Source organism: Gymnodraco acuticeps, unplaced genomic scaffold, assembly GCF_902827175.1.
Source record: "Gymnodraco acuticeps unplaced genomic scaffold, fGymAcu1.1, whole genome shotgun sequence".
Lineage (NCBI taxonomy): Eukaryota > Metazoa > Chordata > Actinopteri > Perciformes > Bathydraconidae > Gymnodraco > Gymnodraco acuticeps.
Window position 1 is genome coordinate 5647710 of NW_022990271.1, and position 19851 is coordinate 5667560.

General features: G+C 38.2%; 3 protein-coding genes across 8 annotated transcripts in view; 2 read left to right on the plus strand and 1 right to left on the minus strand.

Moving 5' to 3' along the window:
* Nucleotides 1-6895, plus strand: part of LOC117549325 (ceroid-lipofuscinosis neuronal protein 6-like) — a 30337-nt gene extending 23442 nt beyond the window's left edge. Inside the window, exons 6-8 of one of the 2 annotated variants that reach the window (XM_034221137.1) lie at nucleotides 4240-4362; nucleotides 5020-5305; nucleotides 5391-6895. In XM_034221137.1, the coding sequence (XP_034077028.1) occupies nucleotides 4240-4362; nucleotides 5020-5290 (394 nt within the window). In that variant the 3' untranslated portion in view covers nucleotides 5291-5305; nucleotides 5391-6895. The remainder of the gene's footprint in view (nucleotides 1-4239; nucleotides 4363-5019; nucleotides 5306-5390) is intronic. The other variant, XM_034221136.1, reaches the window with a different exon arrangement.
* A 261-nt stretch (nucleotides 6896-7156) lies between these two features.
* On the plus strand, nucleotides 7157-14983 carry calml4a (calmodulin-like 4a). 2 transcript variants are annotated; one of them, XM_034221139.1, is made up of 6 exons: nucleotides 7157-7194; nucleotides 9082-9102; nucleotides 11121-11151; nucleotides 11470-11610; nucleotides 12036-12224; nucleotides 14394-14983. In XM_034221139.1, exons 2-6 carry the CDS (start codon nucleotides 9100-9102, stop codon nucleotides 14489-14491), a joined length of 462 nt encoding a protein of 153 aa, XP_034077030.1. In that variant the 5' UTR covers nucleotides 7157-7194; nucleotides 9082-9099; the 3' UTR covers nucleotides 14492-14983. The 2 variants fall into 2 exon arrangements, with proteins under 2 accessions (XP_034077030.1, XP_034077029.1); XM_034221138.1 differs by lacking the exons at nucleotides 7157-7194; nucleotides 9082-9102 and adding an exon at nucleotides 10939-11030.
* A 122-nt stretch (nucleotides 14984-15105) lies between these two features.
* Nucleotides 15106-19851, minus strand: part of LOC117549321 (A disintegrin and metalloproteinase with thrombospondin motifs 7) — an 86434-nt gene continuing 81688 nt past the window's right edge. For 3 of the 4 annotated variants that reach the window (XM_034221129.1, XM_034221128.1, XM_034221130.1), the window contains one exon: nucleotides 15106-18782. In XM_034221129.1, coding sequence (XP_034077020.1) covers nucleotides 18622-18782 — 161 coding nt within the window. In that variant the 3' untranslated portion in view covers nucleotides 15106-18621. The remainder of the gene's footprint in view (nucleotides 18783-19851) is intronic. The other variant, XR_004569460.1, reaches the window with a different exon arrangement.

The following is a 19851-nucleotide window of genomic DNA, read 5'->3' on the forward strand; positions in this document are numbered from 1 at the left end:
TTTTTTTCACAAACATAGCCACAACTCTTGTAAATAAATTACCCTCCCACTCAGGGCTTTTTGGAGTAGATCACATCATGACCTACTACAAAAACCTAGGGGTACGCAAAGATGATTTCAGTCTAGCAAGGGTAACAACAGCAGAGGTACTCATTAAACTGAGCGCCCTCCAACCTAACAAGGCCACTGGCCACGACAATATCCCCTCCAAATTCCTCAGAGACACAGCAACCGCCATCTCACCAGTCATAGCTCACATAATTAACCTCTCCATAAAACAGGGAAAAGTACCCGAAGACTTCAAAATTGCAAGAGTAACCCCCCTGCACAAAAAGGGCAGCAAATTGGACCCAGGCAACTACCGCCCTGTTTCTATACTTACCTCCATCTCGAAAGTCATGGAAAAAATAGTATATGAACAGGTCGAAAAGTACCTCGCGGAAAAGAAACTAATCTATTAATTTCAATCTGGCTTTAGAACATCCCACTCCACTGACACATGCCTTCTTTATTTGAGCGACCACATCAAACAAGAGGTGGACGAGGGCAAGTACTGCGGCATGGTGATGCTGGACCTACAAAAGGCTTTCGACACTGTCAATCACCCCATTCTGATTGACAAGCTAAAAGCAATTGGTTTTGATAAACTATCGGTGAGCTGGATGCAATCCTACCTGGAGGGGAGAGAACAGATGGTGGAGGTAAACGGTACTCTGTCCCCCCCCCTCCCAGTGAGCTGTGGTGTTCCACAAGGAAGCATATTAGGTCCGTTACTGTTCCTAATTTATGTAAATGACATGTCATCAGCATGTGACTGCAACTTGTTCCTGTTTGCGGACGACTCAGCCCTGCTGGTCTCTGACAGGAACGGGTTGCAGGTTGAAAAAACCCTCAGCTCCGAGCTCGGCAGAATCTGCACCTGGCTCGCCGATAATAAATTATCATTACACCTGGGTAAAACAGAGTCCATTCTCTTCGGTTCGAAACATAATCTCAGCAAATCCGACGACTTCTCAGTTGCAGTGGGTGACATTATTGTCACAAGTAAGAAGGAAATTACATACCTAGGATCTATTCTTGAGGCAAACCTCTCCTGTGACAAAATGGCATCCAATGTAATAAAAAAAGTCAATCAAAGAACTAGATTCCTATACCGGATCTCCTCTCTGGTAAACAAAAACACCCTGAAAACTCTGGCAGGAGCACTCATTCAAGGGTACTATGACTATGCTTGCACGTCATGGTACCATAGCACCTCCAAGGCGCTACAAATAAAACTTCAAACATCGCAAAATAAACTGGTCAGACTACTGCTTGACCTTTCATCTAGAACCCACCTCACCTCTGCCCACTTTGACAACCTAGGATGGCTTAGAGTAGACGACAGAGTACAGCTACTTGCAATGGGCCTGGTCTACAAGATCCACTACACCTCTATGGTACCCATGTACATGTCAAAATTCTTCCCAAAGGTCAAGGAATACCATGATCATAACACCACAGAGGGAGCTCCACAAATCATGTGAAACCCAGATTTGGCACAAAAAAGGGGGAATACACGTTTCGCAATTATGCCACATCAAGGTGGAACGCTCTTCCCACAACTGTAAAGGAAAGTAAAACTATACTTACCTTCAAAACCTCTCTTAAAGAGCACCTTCGGGGGAGAGCATTGCAAAACTGGCCCCGGTAATGGTACAAATCTCAACCTGTCGTTCAATGGACAGCTTCCCCCCCCCATCTATGTATATACTCGCATTTTAGACTCTGTTACTAACTGTATATCTGTAGACTTGGTATGTCTTAAATGTCCGGTTAGGTATTAGAACGAAATCTAAAATGAAAATTGTAAATAAGCAATCTGTATGTAAAAAAAACACCTGTATGTAAATTGTAAATAAGCCATCTGTATGTCAAATATATCTTATATGTCTTAAATGACATGATGAATTGGAAATGGGGGACCCTGATGTAAACAAGACGAAAGTCTTTCTCTGGTCTGCATCCCCTTAACAATTGTATGTTTTGAGCTGTACTGTACTGTACCCAATATACAAGCTGTTAATAAACTTTTCAATCAATCAATCAATCAATCAACCAACTCCCGATTGTCCGATGCTACTGGTGTGGCGATCTCGTTATGACAACAGGTGCACGTTAGTGCTGCAATGTGGTTAAAACCATTCGGGTTTATGCTAGGGGGTTCAAGGAATAGTCCAAGTAATGGGGGAGTTTTATACAGGTTAGTTTAGCCTGATGGATCCGATTCCATTCAGAAAACACGCGTTTTAAAAGCTTTTCGCCTGCCGTCTTATCTGTAGACTTGTCAAAGCGTTAATTCATGTTTTTTACTAACCGTTATCAGTATGTAGTTACTTCGGCATCACTTTGAAACGTGTATTACAATTAAATTACGGTCAAATATGTTCATTTTGTTGTAGTTGGAATCTCCCATAGGATTTACATGGAGATACGCCCCGCCCCCCTCTCCAGCGCCTCTTGTTTGACAGGAGCAAACACATCTGACAGCCGCGGTGAAACTCGGCATTAATTCTGTGTTTACTCCTGTCATTCAAACAAGACGCTGGAGAGGGTATCTCCATGTAAATCGTATCGGAATCGGATCGATCAGGCTAAACTAACCTGTAGCTGCTCCGTCCACACTCACAACAACGTCATAAGGCGCTTTCACACTGCGGTAGTTTTCCCACAAAGGTTCATGTGAACTTAGTTCATGTGAACTCTTTAGTTCGCATGAACTAAGTACAGATCGCGTTCACACTGGAAAAAGTCCCTGGGGTAGGCAAATGAAGCCGCTGACGTCACTTGTTCTTCTTCTGCTTTGGGTTTACTGGCAGGCCGCAAACCACTTCACGGCGTATACTGCCGCCGGAAGTCCCCGGAGTTGGGGACTGGCTTCAGTAGAAGCTGCTGGGAGTCCCAGCAGCTTCTACTGAAGCCTTCCGAGTAAATCGCCAGAACGCCGACACCTCCTCATCTCCACCGCTCCCATGTTTTATTTTGTGTTGCCATAAGTTAGTCTCTGCGTTTCTGCGCTGGGCTAATGCTAATAATGCTAATGCGAGGATAATAAAATGGCGGCTTCACAAAACTTTTTGGGAGTTTTACGGGGCGTGGTTTGTAATCCGCCCAGCCAATCAGAAATATAGCTCTTTTCTCACAAAAGAGCCGGTCGAAAGTCCCTGCTCTCTAGCAGGGACTTTCGAGGGGGTAAAAAGGTTCACATTAACTCATTTTAGTACCGGCTCTTTTTGGTGTGAACGCGATAAAAGAGTTCACATGAACTAAGTTCACATGAACCTTTGTGGGAAAAGTACCGCAGTGTGAATGCGCCTATACAGACATAAATAAAGCAGCGACTGTATTCGCCATGACATAGACAGTCTGTGTTTTGTATACATTTAACTTTTGTCCAGTTTCTGAACAGATATTAGGAGCTGTGAGATCTGAGTGTGTGCTAACAGCTAACGGCTGATGTGTTGGGCCAATCACGAAGCGTAATTTATTGACTGGCAGCAAAAACAACCAATCACAGCAGTGCTTCTCTGGCTAGCTCTGTCCAATCACAAACAAGAAGTGTTCTCCCTAAAGGAATACCCTTTCCGTCCAATGTGAAATGCTGTGGTGTTTTCTGAAATGATGTAGTGTTTTGTGAGATGCTGTGGCGTTTTGTGAAATGCTGTGGCGTTTTGTGAAATGCTGTTGTGTTTTGTGAAATGCTGTTGTGTTTTGTGAAATGCTGTGGTGTCTTGCACTTCAGGGCCACCGTAAGTTTATTTAGTTTGACAAAATCACAGGTTAGAATAGTTTGTCATTCGAACTGTTTCTGTAGGTCATGCCGTTTGATACACTGATTTTGAAAGTGGTTAAGGGAAGCTGTGCTTGCGGCGTCCCGATGATAATTTGAACTCAAACCTGCCAGATAAATGTCTGCTGCCACGGTACATTAGTTATTCATTATTCTTCAAGAAGTTTAATTTGAGAAACTTTATCAGCCAGTTTTTCTTTTTCTGACCAAAACTTTTCATAAAACTGAGTTAAGTTATCTTTAAAGAGAAAAATAAGTGTTCCTATAATCAACAAGTACTGAGTTTAAAAACAAATGCTATGGGCTCAGGTATTGTGCAGCCAGGTTTGTCATCATCCCTTTATAAAAAACCTTCTCAACTCTAACTGGTTTAGTCCTTTTGACAGTTTCTGCCTCTGATTCAATTCTAGGTATATTCCTTTCTTCATTATCCTGTTCATCTATTTCACCGGCTGCTTCACCAAGGCCAGGGAACAGAAGAAGATTCCTGTCTCTGGTTGGCTGTTGCTAGGACCCAGCTCCCTCTACTATTGGTCAGTCTCCTCCTCCTCAACTCTGTGAGACCATCTGTGCATGTTGTCCAAGATTACATGGTTTTGATAAAGAATTAGGAGTCAGTCAATTAATGAACCTTGTGTTATCGTTACTTTTAAAGAGAAATGAAACGGTTGGTCTCCTTAGTAAATTCTAATTTTAGAGATGCCTTTCCAGTCCATGAAAAAAGGGGCACTATGTTCTCTCAGAAGGCTAATGGAGGTCGTGTGTAAAGCAACAGAAGCAACAATCAAGTTGAACGAAGAGTTAAGCAAGCAAATGCTTGGCATTGCGTTTTTTGTGTGCTTTTTTTTGTATTTTTTGTTCAGAAGCGTTTGGACATTTTGTTCTTTTGTGCAATGATTGCCAGTTGAAGGTTTGCAGAAACATTTACAAAAGGTCCTGTACATAGCAAGTCAGTTTGAAAGAAACTATTTAAGTCCCCATTTTGACAACTATTTTATATAGAACTGAATGAATTTCCACCATATGGCTTTGTTTGTAGCAATTATTAGGTAAAACATGATCAAACATTATCATTGTAAAACAGATGTTCACAGAAAAACTGCTCTATTGGGTTTTTGCCAAGGTTTCGGTTGTAAATAAAAGTTAGAAGCCTCTGTTTTTATGACATTTCTTTCTCCATTTTCTTCCAGGTACCTGGTCACTGAGGGACAAATCACTGAACTTTTTCTCCTCACCTTCCTTGCAATGGTTGTCGTGGTGATAATCAAACAGCGTAAAGGCCTCAGCCCAGACAGCAACGGTCTCTTCCTGTTCTGTAGTTTCAGCGTTACTGTGCTGCTGGTGGCATTGTGGGTGATCTATCTGTGGAGCGACCCGGTGCTACGCAACAAGTACCCCGGACTCATTTACGTGCCAGAGCCCTGGTCCTACTACACCTTACATATAAAGCAGGACCACTGAGTTACATCTGTCCAGGTGTGTACACCTCTGTTAGATAAAACATATTTCTGAATCAGATACCATTTACATTTGTATGACGCATATTTTACTCTCTCTTCAGCAGCTTCCTGTGACAAATGTAGAGGCTGCACTCAACGTTGACGGATGGTTGAGGACGGCTGTAGAAGTGCACAAACCTCACTGTTATGCCCAAAGTTGTGCTGGCTTCAGCCATATATTAAGAAGAGATTTGTCTCTTTTCTTTTTTTATTGATACTCAGACTTTAGCAGTTGGGAAGTTTGATGTAAATTTATATATGTAATCAGATCTGTTACACCTCTTGCATCTTGAGACCTCTGAGACCATTTTGTGGCCATGATTGATTTTAGAAATAGGTCTGCACTGACATACAGCTGGTGATGAGGAATGACTGAGCCTTTTCACTGCTCATAACCAACACTGTAATACTTCTTTAGGGAGGAGGGATTAAATACATGTTTAAGATTCCTAATTTTTCTAATCCAATTTACATTTTTCCAAGCCCTGAAACAGGTGGTTCTGAAAGCTTTTTTTTAATAACTATCTACTTGAATAAGCCCTACAGGGAGAGTATCTGTTATTTTATTGAAGGAGTAAAAACCAGGACAGTGATAATCTGCTAAAGGGAAAAGGTTGTCTATAGACCAGTCAAGCGGTTGGACAAAGTGGACCCTTTTATGATCCAGATCAAGGTGAATAATACAGTGTATGTAGATACATTTACTAGAACATTTAAAAATAAATCTTACCTTGCATAAGCTCATCAAATAATTCCATAAATCAACAACTGAATGCTTTGAGGTTGAAATAAGTGTTCATGGTTGTTCAATAAATGCACGCCCGGTTATTGTCACCTTCTCTGGCCCTTAAGAATGAAAAGGAGAAGAAGAAAAAAGATATGAATAATTCATTCATGTTACACAGAACAATCCTCAATAACAGGATAAAGATAAGTGGTACCGTTGGAAGAATAACACCTTGAAATTAGTTAGAAAAAAAACTAGTTTAGATATATAAAAAATAAAAAGATACATTTAAGTTCTGGAGAAAGATCAAATATAATATTGTTACCAAAAGAGAAAGAACACAGTATTGAAGTGAATGTTAAATCTAATTGTGACTTTTTTAGTTTTGAGTAAAAACATTCTCTCAGGTATTCAAGGTCTCACGCTTTGTCAGATATAGATGAGCTTCATATGTTCAGTCATCGACATGAGAGCTGTGAACTTTTACATTTCCGTATTACCTATTTCTGACATGATGTGTTTAAGCAATGTACAATATAAAAGTGTTCACAATGAAAAGTCTATTGTACAGATGGTTATGATTGTTCAAAAGGTCAAGGAAACATGAGGTTACTTTTGAGATAGAAAAGAAAGATTTATTAAACCGATGTTTTGTGTTTGTTGATTTGATCCTTTCTTTGTTTACATGTTGAGTTATTGTTCTTAATGTAAAATGTCCTTTGTTACTGTTTTGTACAATATGTTTCCTTTTCTGTTGCTGGTAAATTACTGTTTAGTTAGTGGTTTCTCACTGGTTTTGTTTCACATATTTTTTTATGTTTATTAAAATTGGAAAATTAATATTCTGTTTCTGGTTATTATTCACATTTTACCTTAAATTCACCTTGTTCGACATTATTTTAAAGGTGCTTTAAATGAACTATCTCTAAATACGGACTATAACTGACACTAGTATCGTAAGCTGGTAATTGGTTCTCCTTTTATGAGAGAGGTGGGGGGGAAAGGGAAAGGACTGTGGATCTGTTATCTGCGTTTCCACAGCAACACATATTATATTACCTAAGCTTACAGCTGGTGCACTTTAAACTGAGGTGGAGGGACAGGTGACGCAGACCACAGAAAACTTCTTCCTGGAAGGAAACAGGGGGTTACGTATTGTAACCCTAGTTATATAAGCACAGGCGGAGTCCTCTACTGGACTCTATGGGTACTACTCTCTATCATGCTGTGCGTGCTTTCACCTACTGAGTTTACGTAAACGTAGCCGGCCAATCGGGGCGAGCCTACTTGAATGCGCGCGCAGGCCCACAGTATATAAAGGCGGCTACACCCGCCGCCCACTATGCTATACACCAGGGGTGCCCAACCTTTTTTGAACCGAGAGCTACTTTTAAAGTTGCCAGTCTGCCGAGATCTACCAGTCCAAATAGAGAGGCGTAGCCATTACTGACAGCCAGGTAAATACACACTTCTACTTGTATAAAACTGACCTTTGTACGATTAATACTTCATAAAATACTGCAGATCCTTTATCTTACCTCTTTCTAATCTACACACATACAAGTATGTAACTGAAGCTATACAACAGTGTTGTTGATACAGAGTTGGAGTTTATACATATAGCTTGTATTCCATTTGTTTTGAAAATGTATATACTTTATAAACAAACTGGTTACCCTTTTTTTGAATTAGCATACAGAACATTAGGAAAACAAACTTGACTAATGGTCGGCTCATAACCTCAGAACACAGAAGAGGAAAAACTGCATAGATTCTCGTTTCATTTTGAAGGAGCTGCAGACCTAAAGTGTGTAGAAGACTTAAATGATTAAAAAGGTCACAATCACATTAATAAAACTGTACTTAGGTTTTAGTTTCACTTTTACAAAACAGAGTTCCACATGTACTTTCTAGCATGTACTGTATGGCCATCTCCTCACTAGCCCTATGCTGCTGCTCCCCTGCCAGCTCTGTCTCTCCTTTACTCATCTTCTTCTTAAAATAAGAAGAGATGTCTGTTGACTTTCTCTTCATTTTCTGCAAATTGACATTACACACAGCAGTGATTAATAGTAGCCTACGCATTACACCAGCCCAGCATACCGACATCAGCTAACGTTAGCTTAGCAAGCTAAACTAACGCTAACTAGGATAGCCGCCAAAGTGTGTTTACAGACGAATTATACCTGAAGTCAAGCCAGCCTTTACTGAGCCCCGAGCCTGTTTTCCAGGTCTTCCAGCGTTTTTCTCGTTTTAATGCCATTGAACACACATTTTGATCAGAATAACAGCTAAAGGTAAGCATATCTCCGTTTTTTGCTACCTAACTAAAGCCTAAAGTGTTGTGGGGCTTAACAGGCAACGAATACATATGACTTACCTTCTAGAAGTCTGGTGGATTTTTGTCAACTTCAGTCCAGTCAGTAGAAAGAAACGTTTTGCTGCCGTCTGTGCAAATCTCAGAGTGGTGCGCCGAGTATCAGAGTGTTACCATGGTAGCAGAGGGAGAGGGAGGGGCTGCAGTGTGAGTGTTGGAAGCTCAAATCAAGCGACTCACTGGCTGTGTATTTGTTGTTAAATATCAGATAAACTAATACGCATACGTGACTGGCGAGGCGGTGTGTGTGGTGGGGGGGCCAACAAATATATCAGGGTGGCCATGGCCCCCCCTGCTGGCGCCACTGCCCAAACACTCTAAGCAGAGGTGGTGGAGACCGGCGCCCGCGATCAAACCAGGGCAGGTGCATGGCCGAGCTTCCAGTAATGGTGAGTCTATTTTTCGTTTCTTCTAATCTTCTAATCTGCGTTCGTTTAACTCTTCGGTTGTCAGCTCGTCTGAAGAGAAAAAGGATAGTGGGCGGCAGGTGTAGCCGCCTTTATATACTGTGGGCCTGCGCGCGCATTCAGGTAGGCTCGCCCCGATTGGCCGGCTACGTTTACGTAAACTCAGTAGGTGAAAGCACGCACAGCATGATAGAGAGTAGTACCCATAGAGTCCAGTAGAGGGCAGAGCCTGTGTGAAACATAACAAAGCTGTCGCAAAAATGGTAAGGACAAAGAAGTTTTCCATTAAGCCTTTTAGAAAAATCGATTTTTGTATGTGGCAGTGTTTTTGTGTAATTACCTGCTTAGTGAAACTATATTATTTTACATCTGTCCAGGTGTGTACACCTCTGTTAGATAAAACATATTTCTGAATCAGATACCATTTACATTTGTATGACGCATATTTTTCTCTCTCTTCAGCAGCTTCCTGTGACAAATGTAAAGGCTGCACTCAACATTACTGCACTCAAACCTCACTGCTACGCTCAAAGTTGTGCTGGCTTCAGCCATATATTAAGAAGAGATTTGTCTCTTTTATTTTCTTTTTTTATTGATACTCAGACTTTAGCAGTTGGGAAGTTTGATGTGAATTTATATATGTAATCAGATCTGTTACACCTCTTGCATCTTGAGACCATTTTGTGGCCATGATTGATTTTATAAATAGGTCTGCGCTGACATTAAATACATGTTTAAGATTCCTAATTTTTCTAATCCAATTAAAACATTTCCAAGCCCTGAAACAGGTGGTTCTGAAAGCTTTTTTTTAATAACTATCTACTTGAATAAGCCCTACAGGGAGAGTATCTGTTATTTTATTGAAGGAGTAAAAACCAGGACAGTGATAATCTGCTAAAGGGAAAAGGTTGTCTATAGACCAGTCAAGCGGTTGGACAAAGTGGACCCTTTTATGATCCAGATCAAGGTGAATAATACAGTGTATGTAGATACATTTACTAGAACATTTAAAAATAAATCTTACCTTGCATAAGCTCATCAAATAATTCCATAAATCAACAACTGAATGCTTTGAGGTTGAAATAAGTGTTCATGGTTGTTCAATAAATGCACGCCCGGTTATTGTCACCTTCTCTGGCCCTTAAGAATGAAAAGGAGAAGAAGAAAAAAAGATATGAATAATTCATTCATGTTACACAGAACAATCCTCAATAACAGGATAAAGATAAGTGGTACCGTTGGAAGAATAACACCTTGAAATTAGTTAGAAAAAAAACTAGTTTAGATATATAAAAAATAAAAAGATACATTTAAGTTCTGGAGAAAGATCAAATATAATATTGTTACCAAAAGAGAAAGAACACAGTATTGAAGTGAATGTTAAATCTAATTGTGACTTTTTAGTTTTGAGTAAAAACATTCTCTCAGGTATTCAAGGTCTCACGCTTTGTCAGATATAGATGAGCTTCATATGTTCAGTCATCGACATGAGAGCTGTGAACTTTTACATTTCCGTATTACCTATTTCTGACATGATGTGTTTAAGCAATGTACAATATAAAAGTGTTCACAATGAAAAGTCTATTGTACAGATGGTTATGATTGTTCAAAAGGTCAAGGAAACATGAGGTTACTTTTGAGATAGAAAAGAAAGATTTATTAAACCGATGTTTTGTGTTTGTTGATTTGATCCTTTCTTTGTTTACATGTTGAGTTATTGTTCTTAATGTAAAATGTCCTTTGTTACTGTTTTGTACAATATGTTTCCTTTTCTGTTGCTGGTAAAATACTGTTTAGTTAGTGGTTTCTCACTGGTTTTGTTTCACATATTTTTTTATGTTTATTAAAATTGGAAAATTAATATTCTGTTTCTGGTTATTATTCACATTTTACCTTAAATTCACCTTGTTCGACATTATTTTAAAGGTGCTTTAAATGAACTATCTCTAAATACGGACTATAACTGACACTAGTATCGTAAGGAGGTAATTGGTTCTCCTTTTATGAGAGAGGTGGGGGGGAAAGGGAAAGGACAATGCAGCACTGTGGATCTGGTATCTGTGTTTCCACAGCAACACATATTATATTACCTAAGCTTACAGGTGGTGGACTTTAAACTGAGGTGGAGGGACAGGTGACGCAGACCACAGCAAACTTTTTCCTGGAAGGAAACAAAGCTGTCGCAAAAATGGTAAGGACAAAGAAGTTTTCCATTAAGCCTTTTAGAAAAATCGATTTTTGTATGTGGCAGTGTTGAAACTATATTATTGTCACCTTGCAGGCTAAATTCTTCACTCCAGTTCAAATCAATGGTAAGACGGATCCACAGCACTTTCTTTTCTAGCTTCCATTTAGTTTTGTTGATATTGGAAATGAACTATGTTTCAGTCATCCTTACCAAGTATTGTTCATGTATCCATTAGTGATTAGTACATGTTTTTTGTTGTTGAAAATAATTACTTAAAGAGCATGAGGGACAAAGGCTGCCCTTCAGTCTGTTATGTTCCTGTGCTGTGGTTTGAATGTTTTTAAGTGAACCTTCTACTGAATGATAGATAAAGTGTTTCTTCTAAATATTACAATGAAAATAACTATACTGATGTGTTGCATCATTTTGTATCCCCATGCAGAGTACAAGGAGTGCTTCTCCTTATATGACAAGAAGCAAAAGGGTAAGATCATTGCCAAAGACCTGATCACAGTTATGCGCTGCCTGGGTACAAGCCCCACGTTCGGTGAAATCGAAAGACATCTACAAGTTCACAAAATTGGTAAAGTACAAATATCAAATACAAGTAGCCGCTTTTACTTTGTTTGATTGTCTATGAGTATAGTTAGCATGGTTTTTGTTGCTTAAATAGAAATCCAACTGAACATGATTTGAAAAACTCGTATTTATTTGATGATAGTCATTATGATTGTTAAGTTAAGTAATTGGAAAAGCAAAATAATCAAATGACATGTATAGTACTCGTATCTGCTGCTTTTGTTGTAAAAACCTACTTTTAAGTGTGTCATACTTATTTCTATAAAATTATTGTCCAAAAGACTTCCTGTATTCTTAGACCTTGGAAATAAATACAGACAAAAACAACCTCACATGTAACTCTCCGTTTTAAAAATGCTGATCATTCCTGTCCGAACTTGTCATTTCATTCACATTTTCTCATGATTTTGTGATATAATTCATGTTTAGAAAAGACAGGTGAGCTGGACTTCTCTTCGTTTCTGACGATGATGCACAGACAGATGCAACAGGAAGACCCCAAGGCAGAAATCCTGGAGGCCTTGAGGATGACGGACAAACAGAAGAAAGGATACATCCAGGCCTCTGAGCTCCGGGCCAAGCTCACCATGTTGGGGGAGAAACTCACCAACAAAGAAGGTAAAGTAAACTCAAGATGGAAATCTGTAGAATGTATGACAAACATCTAGCAGCAGAAAGAGGAAGCTGTTGACTTGATTCAGAGCAACAACTTAAAGGTTAAAGTCTACTATGTAATCAATACATCCTATTATACAGTACCATAATACACAGTGAGGGATGCCTGGTTCAAAGTAACTGAGCAGTATGTAACTGTTTGTAAAGTTTATTTTGCTCTGCTGTATAACCTACTGTATTTTTAATGAGGTCAAATGTAAACGAAAGGTGTTACAACTGAGGAACCATGTACATTTGTATTACATTCTACAAAATTAGAGTTTTACACTGTTAATCCAATATGAATGTGAACACCCTTTAATAACCGTACATACATTTAGACTTGAATGCAGCGTTTCATTCAAACTCCCGTGCATGTGTTAAAGAAGAGTTACATTAACTCTGTCCTTAATACTTAAGGGTAGCCGTAATTGTCAAACTTCCAGGGATTAAAATCGAATTGATAATTGTATTCATGAGATTACAAAATACAATAGTAATTATATTCAAGAGAATGGCATCTATTGGGGCCCTCAGATCACAGTTCACAAAGTGGACCGCCCTCTCATGTGTCACTCACTGACTACAGTGAATCAGGCTTTACACTTCAGCTCAGTTATCTCCCTAGGACTTGCAAGCAGCTTCCTTAAATCCACTATATACAGCTGTCCAATGAGTTGTTTGGGTAAAGCAGCTTTTCTTTGATTATTTACTCCATTTCATATACATTCAACCTTACTACAGTAATTCATGTTCTGGTTGTATCTCCAGGTGTATCCTCCTGAAAACAGACTTAAATGCCACCAGGCTGTATTGGAAAGCTCTAGTCCAACATAAACATGAGTTTTAAAATTATATTTCTACTAGAGTTAAAGCAGTCACTGTTATTATTTTTGAGGGATTTATTCTGGTGATATAATAAGATATTTCAAGAATGGTTAGCGTTGATTTTTTATTTCGCTGTCACTTAAGGGTAGAGTGGTTGTTCCACTTCCATCTGAACATTGACGTTTGATTTCCTATGTAAAGTGATGATAGCAGAGATAGTCCTTCATTTTGAAAGTAGGGGGGCTGATATCCAGTTAGTTGTTAGGGATTGATTTTGATGCAATTTGTTCAAAGCCCGAGACCTGCCAATCATAGTAACATGCTTCAAAGCAACACAAAGATTAAAGTACTTAAAGTACTGTCAGTGTATTTCCTCTGGATGGGTACTGCGCACACAAAGCAGTTCATATTCAATTGAAGTGCAGAGCTTCTCAGTGGGGGGGAGGGACATCCATCAAGTTGTTGGAATCCAAAACTATTGAAGCTGTAAGTGATTATACTGAAGACACTATGATCATTGTTGCTAAAGAATTTTAAAAATGTCTGTTTGAAAAATAATGACTAATTGACATGCAGCATCTCTAACAGAGCAGTGATTTATTTCAGTATTATGATTCAGTATGATACATGCTTATGATGTTTGAGTAAAACAACCTTCTGTATTGGAAGAAGTATTCATAACCTTTACTTGAGTAGCACTTGAAAAGTGTAAAAATGCTAATGAGTAAAAGTCCTGCATTTAAGGTTACAAATTTAAATTTAAAAAAGCACAAAATGACCAACAGCAAAGTAGTTGCTGTACACTGAAAAAATATAGTTATGTGAAATCTGTTGACATAATACATTTAAAGTCAATGTTTCAGTTTTTTCAGTGTAGTAGTATATATATTAAAGTAACTTGTTTTACTCTATACAAGAAAGTACTTTTTTACTTATTACTCAAAATTGTACATTACACCACATTTTAAAAATAGCAACATAGTTGATACTAACACTCCTCATAAAAGGTTTACAGTATATTGGTATTCTCTGGTGAGTAACAAAATAAATAATGTCTTCATGTTAACAAATGATTTAATTGATCCCCAATGATAAGGTGAAACATTTCAGTTTTCGCTAATAGGAACCACACTCAGTCTCAGCATGCAGGTTAGGGATGTTGACAGCTCTACGCTTTGAAGGGTCTGTCAGTTTGTATGAGGCTCCCCCCCCTGAGCGTTCTGAAGTGGAAGACAATACATTTTCAGGCATCGCTCTTTCGTTTCAATTCCACTTACAAAGCTGATTTCTGTGTTCCTCGTCTAGTGGATGAACTCTTCAAAGAGGCAAAAGTCAAGTCAAACGGGACCGTCAACTACGAAGAGTTCACCCAGATGGTGACGCTGCCACCGGTCGATTACTGATCCTTCAGCCATGACGGGGAATTCACTTTACATACAATGAACGTGATGGTTGGAAGATGTTGCATACTGTAAAAAATATATAGCATGTTGAAAAAGGAAATTCTGTAATGGAAGAAAATATTCTTCACTGTGTTTATTCCTCCATAATTATCAGTTGATTCTTCAATGAAGGATGTATTTTCTTCGTATGTAGCTTTCCTCTACGACAGTAAACATTTTGTGAATCATTGTTGTACTGTATTGTAACTAACACTATGAGATGCCGTTTGTGATTCTTTGATGGGATCAAATTGTAAATGCATTACATTCTGGGTACACATCTTTTTCCACCCTGACCCTCTACCAAAACTAATGTAATGTCCAGTTTGAGGATTTGTGTAAATATATTACAACTTTCGCTTCATTAAGTACATTCACGGTCAACTTTCCAAACATATTAAACTTCATTCTCTTTCTAAACTAATGAGATAAAAGCTGTGGAGTTTGAATGAACTGAAAATTGGTATTTTATTTCATGCACCTGTATTTTAAACCCAGACCTTTATTTATTTCTGACGGCTGCATGCATAACTGTCACCTGAACATTTCATTTACATAAGCAACTTTTCAATACATTTTTTACCAAAACTTTTATTTTGTAGTTTAAAGCACAGTATATAAATATGTAATAGCACATCACTGATTAATACATGAATAACATTTCACCCAAAACACGTAATTGTTTTATGGCAAATCAATCAACATTTAAATGAAGGTTACGGCTGGACTTTGTAAAGAAACAAGTTTTTCAACAGATTACATAAAAAAATGTTTTTAGTAGCTACAGCATACAACCCACTGTCTTGATTTTGTGCCTTGAAACCAACATAATCCACACATTTATAAACAACACTCTTTAAAAACAGAAAGTACAGAAACAATCAGTCCAACAAACTACATTAAGAAAAAAGTAACAGGTTTGAAGTCAAACATCAGTTGTGTTTCAATGTGGAATGTGAAAGCCACCACAGACCATTACAAATATGATTGACCCTTTGTTCGCCCTTCCCCGACGGTCCAATTAGTTTAGCAATTGTAAAAGTAATTGCTCATGGCAGGTGTGTCCAAAGAGCAGTCTTCTAATTTCTTTCAGAATGATAAAATAACCGTTGCGTCGTTGAAACTAGGAGTTCATTTTGTAATAAGCACCTCAATAAAAAAGTGAAGACTAGAAATACTTATTTTTAATTGCAGATATGCATAACAGGAAAACACAGTTGAAAAGAATATCACTGACAATGTCTCTGTTGGTCTTCCCTAATACGATAATAAGCCAAACATTTCTGCTGTAAAAAGGTTTTATTAAACAGTGAGTCTCCAAGGCTGCATACATCAGCTCTCCCGCACTAACTCAGATACATTTGAGTTAGCTAGTTCAAGATGCTACCACGTCAAACGCTAGTGGTTTTGTCCTTATTCTTTAGTCCATTTAGGGGGACCAGGTATACAATCGCAAAGTGAAACATACTTTCCCTTTGCCTTGTTGTTATAGCTTTAACTTCTGTCTTTTCTGCATGATCCTGGTTCAAAGACAGCATGTTATTATGTAGCTTAGTTAGCTCTATGTGTGACTATAGCACCAGCCATTAGTTCATGACTAACATCACATTCCCTACTGAACACTTTTATCACTATTGTTACCAAGGTCTACTTTGCAGCAACACCAGTGGTATGCTTCAACTGAAATATTAAATTGGAATATTGGTTTGGTGTCCTGTAAGCCTAATATGTTTCCCACGACAATGTAGACTAGAGCTTAACCTGCTTAGCAATAATAACTAAAGAGGCTTATCGTATCATCAATTGAATCCTGAAAATTTCAAACAGATGCAATTCATACAGATCAAACCAAACAAAGCAGCAGAACACAACTTAAATGTCATGTTCCCAGCACCTATACCTGTAAACTTATGAAGAAACATTCAGTACAAAACACATCCGACAAAGCCCTTTACATGAATAGACCATACATGTCGACTTTTAACACAATAAAAGTGAATCATAACTACACTTTTCCAACTGTGTGAGATGTAACTTCACCAACGTTGTGGTTCCTGTGTTGCTTGAGTGTAAAGTTTCTCAAGGGAAGTTATTGTACGTTAGGGAACAAAAAGGTTTTGAACAAAGGGCCTGTACATTCTTCCAGAGAAGAAATGTTTCTATAACGCTTTATTTAAAAAAAAAAAACACTATAGTGATTTCCCCCCCCCTCTTTTTCCTCTTAAACAATTGATTTGTTGTTCTATATAACAAACTGCTTTTCCACAGATATGTCATTTAGACATTTAACAGCATGAATCAACACAGGAGGAGATGACGCCATAGCGGATGCTTTAGCTGAACTGCGTTGTTATGTTTGAGCTGCTTTTCAATTCCTGCTGAAAAGACTCTGAATTACAGCCTATATATTGTATATGTCAATGCCAACAACAATTGTGTAAGTACGACTTTTAAACTAAAAACCACAGTTGCAAAAGTATCAAATATTATATATAAAGCTTAATCCCTTGTTCACCATACTAAACCCATTCGGACACTATTGTTCCCTCGATTTTAACTCATTTCTAAAATGCTAAACTTGTGGAATATTTTAATCTAGTGGTTTTATAAAACATTACCATTAAATGATCCAATATTCAAGTAGATGAGGCACTGGGACTGCCAATACCTGCCTGAACGTTTTTTGGGCCCATGTGGCCTATGTGGCCTATGGCACCAAGTATTTCCTGAAGCTCCCCTCTCCCATTTACATTTGACTTTGTAACTTAAAAGAATGAACAATGATGTGAAGCAAAAGTGTGACATTAAATATGTGGTAATTGATGCTACAACTTTTAAAGGCTTTTTACTGTTGATTGTATTTTGCTGTAGACATTAAAAAGTCCACCATTTCCTAAAGCCTTCTCCAGAATAAATGATTGTCCAATCATAGCTTAGCAACCATAACTACACTGCAGGTCTGTCAATAGGGATGGACAAAGCTCTTCTTTGCAGTTTACTGAATAAACAGAAGCAAAATATCTATTTAATATAGTCCTTCACCAAATCAATAAGTGCTTGACCGGAGCTCTGGCTGCACATGAACTCAAACACGGTTCAGACAAGCCAGTGAAAAGAGAAATTCATTTTTTTTGTAAGAATTAGGAAAACAAGTTATGTAAGCTAAACATTTTAAATGTAAGAAGAAAAAAGGTATTAATGCTTTTTCTTATCATACCTTTACTTAATAGGGCGCCCTAGATCTACACTGCAGTAGGCTACAAGAACAATGTTGTTTTTTGGATGCTAAATGTTTACCTGGTACTTTAAGGCTCTAGGTAGCCATCAAGTGCATATTTAAATGATCCTTTACTGAGTCCATGGTTCAAAACATGTGAGATTGAAACACAAAAAAGTCAGCCTGAGATATCAGCTTTTAAAGCTAAGTTAGCTAAGTAAGCTAGCTACAGATAAAAGGTGCATCATTTATGTCTGAAAACAGGGACCCATTGTAAAAAAAAAATAATATATTTAAATGGTGGACCACTGACATTGCAAAGCTGTTCGAACAGTAACTTACAGTAGGGGGAGCGGGCTTCACCAACAGTCAATTATGTATGAATGCTACATGAAGCATTTATGAAGCACCTGGTTTCTTTTGGCCCGTTAAAGGAAAAACCACACAGCAAATTGTATACCAGTATGTTTTAATCTGTCCATTTTCTGCTGCTGTCAATAAATGAAAGCATTGCACCAACCATAAAGGTTAATGAGTAGTTTATCTGCATGTGTAATAATGATTTTTTAAAGCTGGCTACATTGATAAAAGAGCCCACACTACATCTGTTACTAAGTCTTAATTCATGAAATGTCCTTCTTGTCAAACGGTATAGTATAAAAAGTGCAAACAAATATCTACATTCTCATTGTTTTTCTGGGGATGAGGCTATGCTTTCTTATTTCTCCAAATCATTTGAGCCCAATATAATTATAGCACCAGCACAAACATGCAGAGTTGTGGAACTAATTCATAACAACTCTAATTAGAAAAATATATATACAGAAAGAGCTGTGATGATTTGTATTTCCTCAGTGTTCCAGTTGTTGAGTGGTTACTTTATTGCGGCGTTAGCGGAAGACGAGCTAATGGAGCGGGAGCGCTGGCTGCAGGATTTGCAGCACTTCACTCGTACGTTGGGAAGGTGGCATCGTCCGAGCCAACGGAGCGTCTGACAGAAACGAAACGTTAGCCGATCACGAAGGCAAACTGCTCCTGTGGGGGGGACAGAACGAAAAGGTCACACAGAGGTTAGATGCATAATTTGTTCTGGGAATGAATCACAGGCACTGTGTGGGGTCTGTAAGCCTCTTAACACCATAAGACATGCCCTTTATGGTGAACAGTAACAGGTGCAATCCCACATATTCTGCTCATGCTCTCCCCTTCATTCAACACAGATCATGTTTAGAGACCTGATTTATTTCTGAACAGAATACAAACACAGAAAGAAAATGTGTCTCTGTTCATTTATCCTGCTATTTTGTGTATACATTTAAAATGACAACAACCATAAACATTGAAACTGCTCAGAGGGGAAAAACTAAAAGTTAAATTCAGCCAAAACAATTAATATTTTTGGATTTAATTTTTTTCATTTGCTTATTAGTGCTGTAGGGCTAGGGTACGCTTGGGGTAGGTTTGTGGTTTACCGAAGTTGGCTAACTGTCATTGGGATCTCAGGTTCAGATTTAATAATATGAGCTAAAGACTACTGTGCAATCAAATCTGAATCATGCCATCCAATGTTAAAATACGCCACAAAAAACCTTGGGAATTATTTTCAACACCACCATTCATTTGAACAAATCTAGTTGGTCATCTCCAACGCTTGTGACAGATCGGCATTTAACACGTTTAACACAATTACGTTTCTTTGTTAGTGTCATATTTCACGTTGAGTCACCTTCTCAGTTTCTATGCAGTGTGGTATACAGATATTTTAAATATGGCTAAAGGAAAACACTGATTTTGGTCAGTATCAGCAGATGCTCTGAATTGTTGAATCAGAATCAGGAGTGGTATTGCTGCATACCTACTTTTTAGCAAAACATTAATCCTCTTGCTTACCTTGAAGCTGCATAACAAAGACAAGTCTTGGTACTTAACAATGAAAAAAAAAGCTTGCACTATCTAATCTAATATAAACTATTTAAAAAAGTCTGATGTTTGGATGTCCTACAAATGTACATTGAATGGACAATACACTCAAAAATGTTTGTTTTGTACAAGGACACCTCCATAAAGAATTCTTCCCACAGGTTTGTATTTATCAACCAGAGCA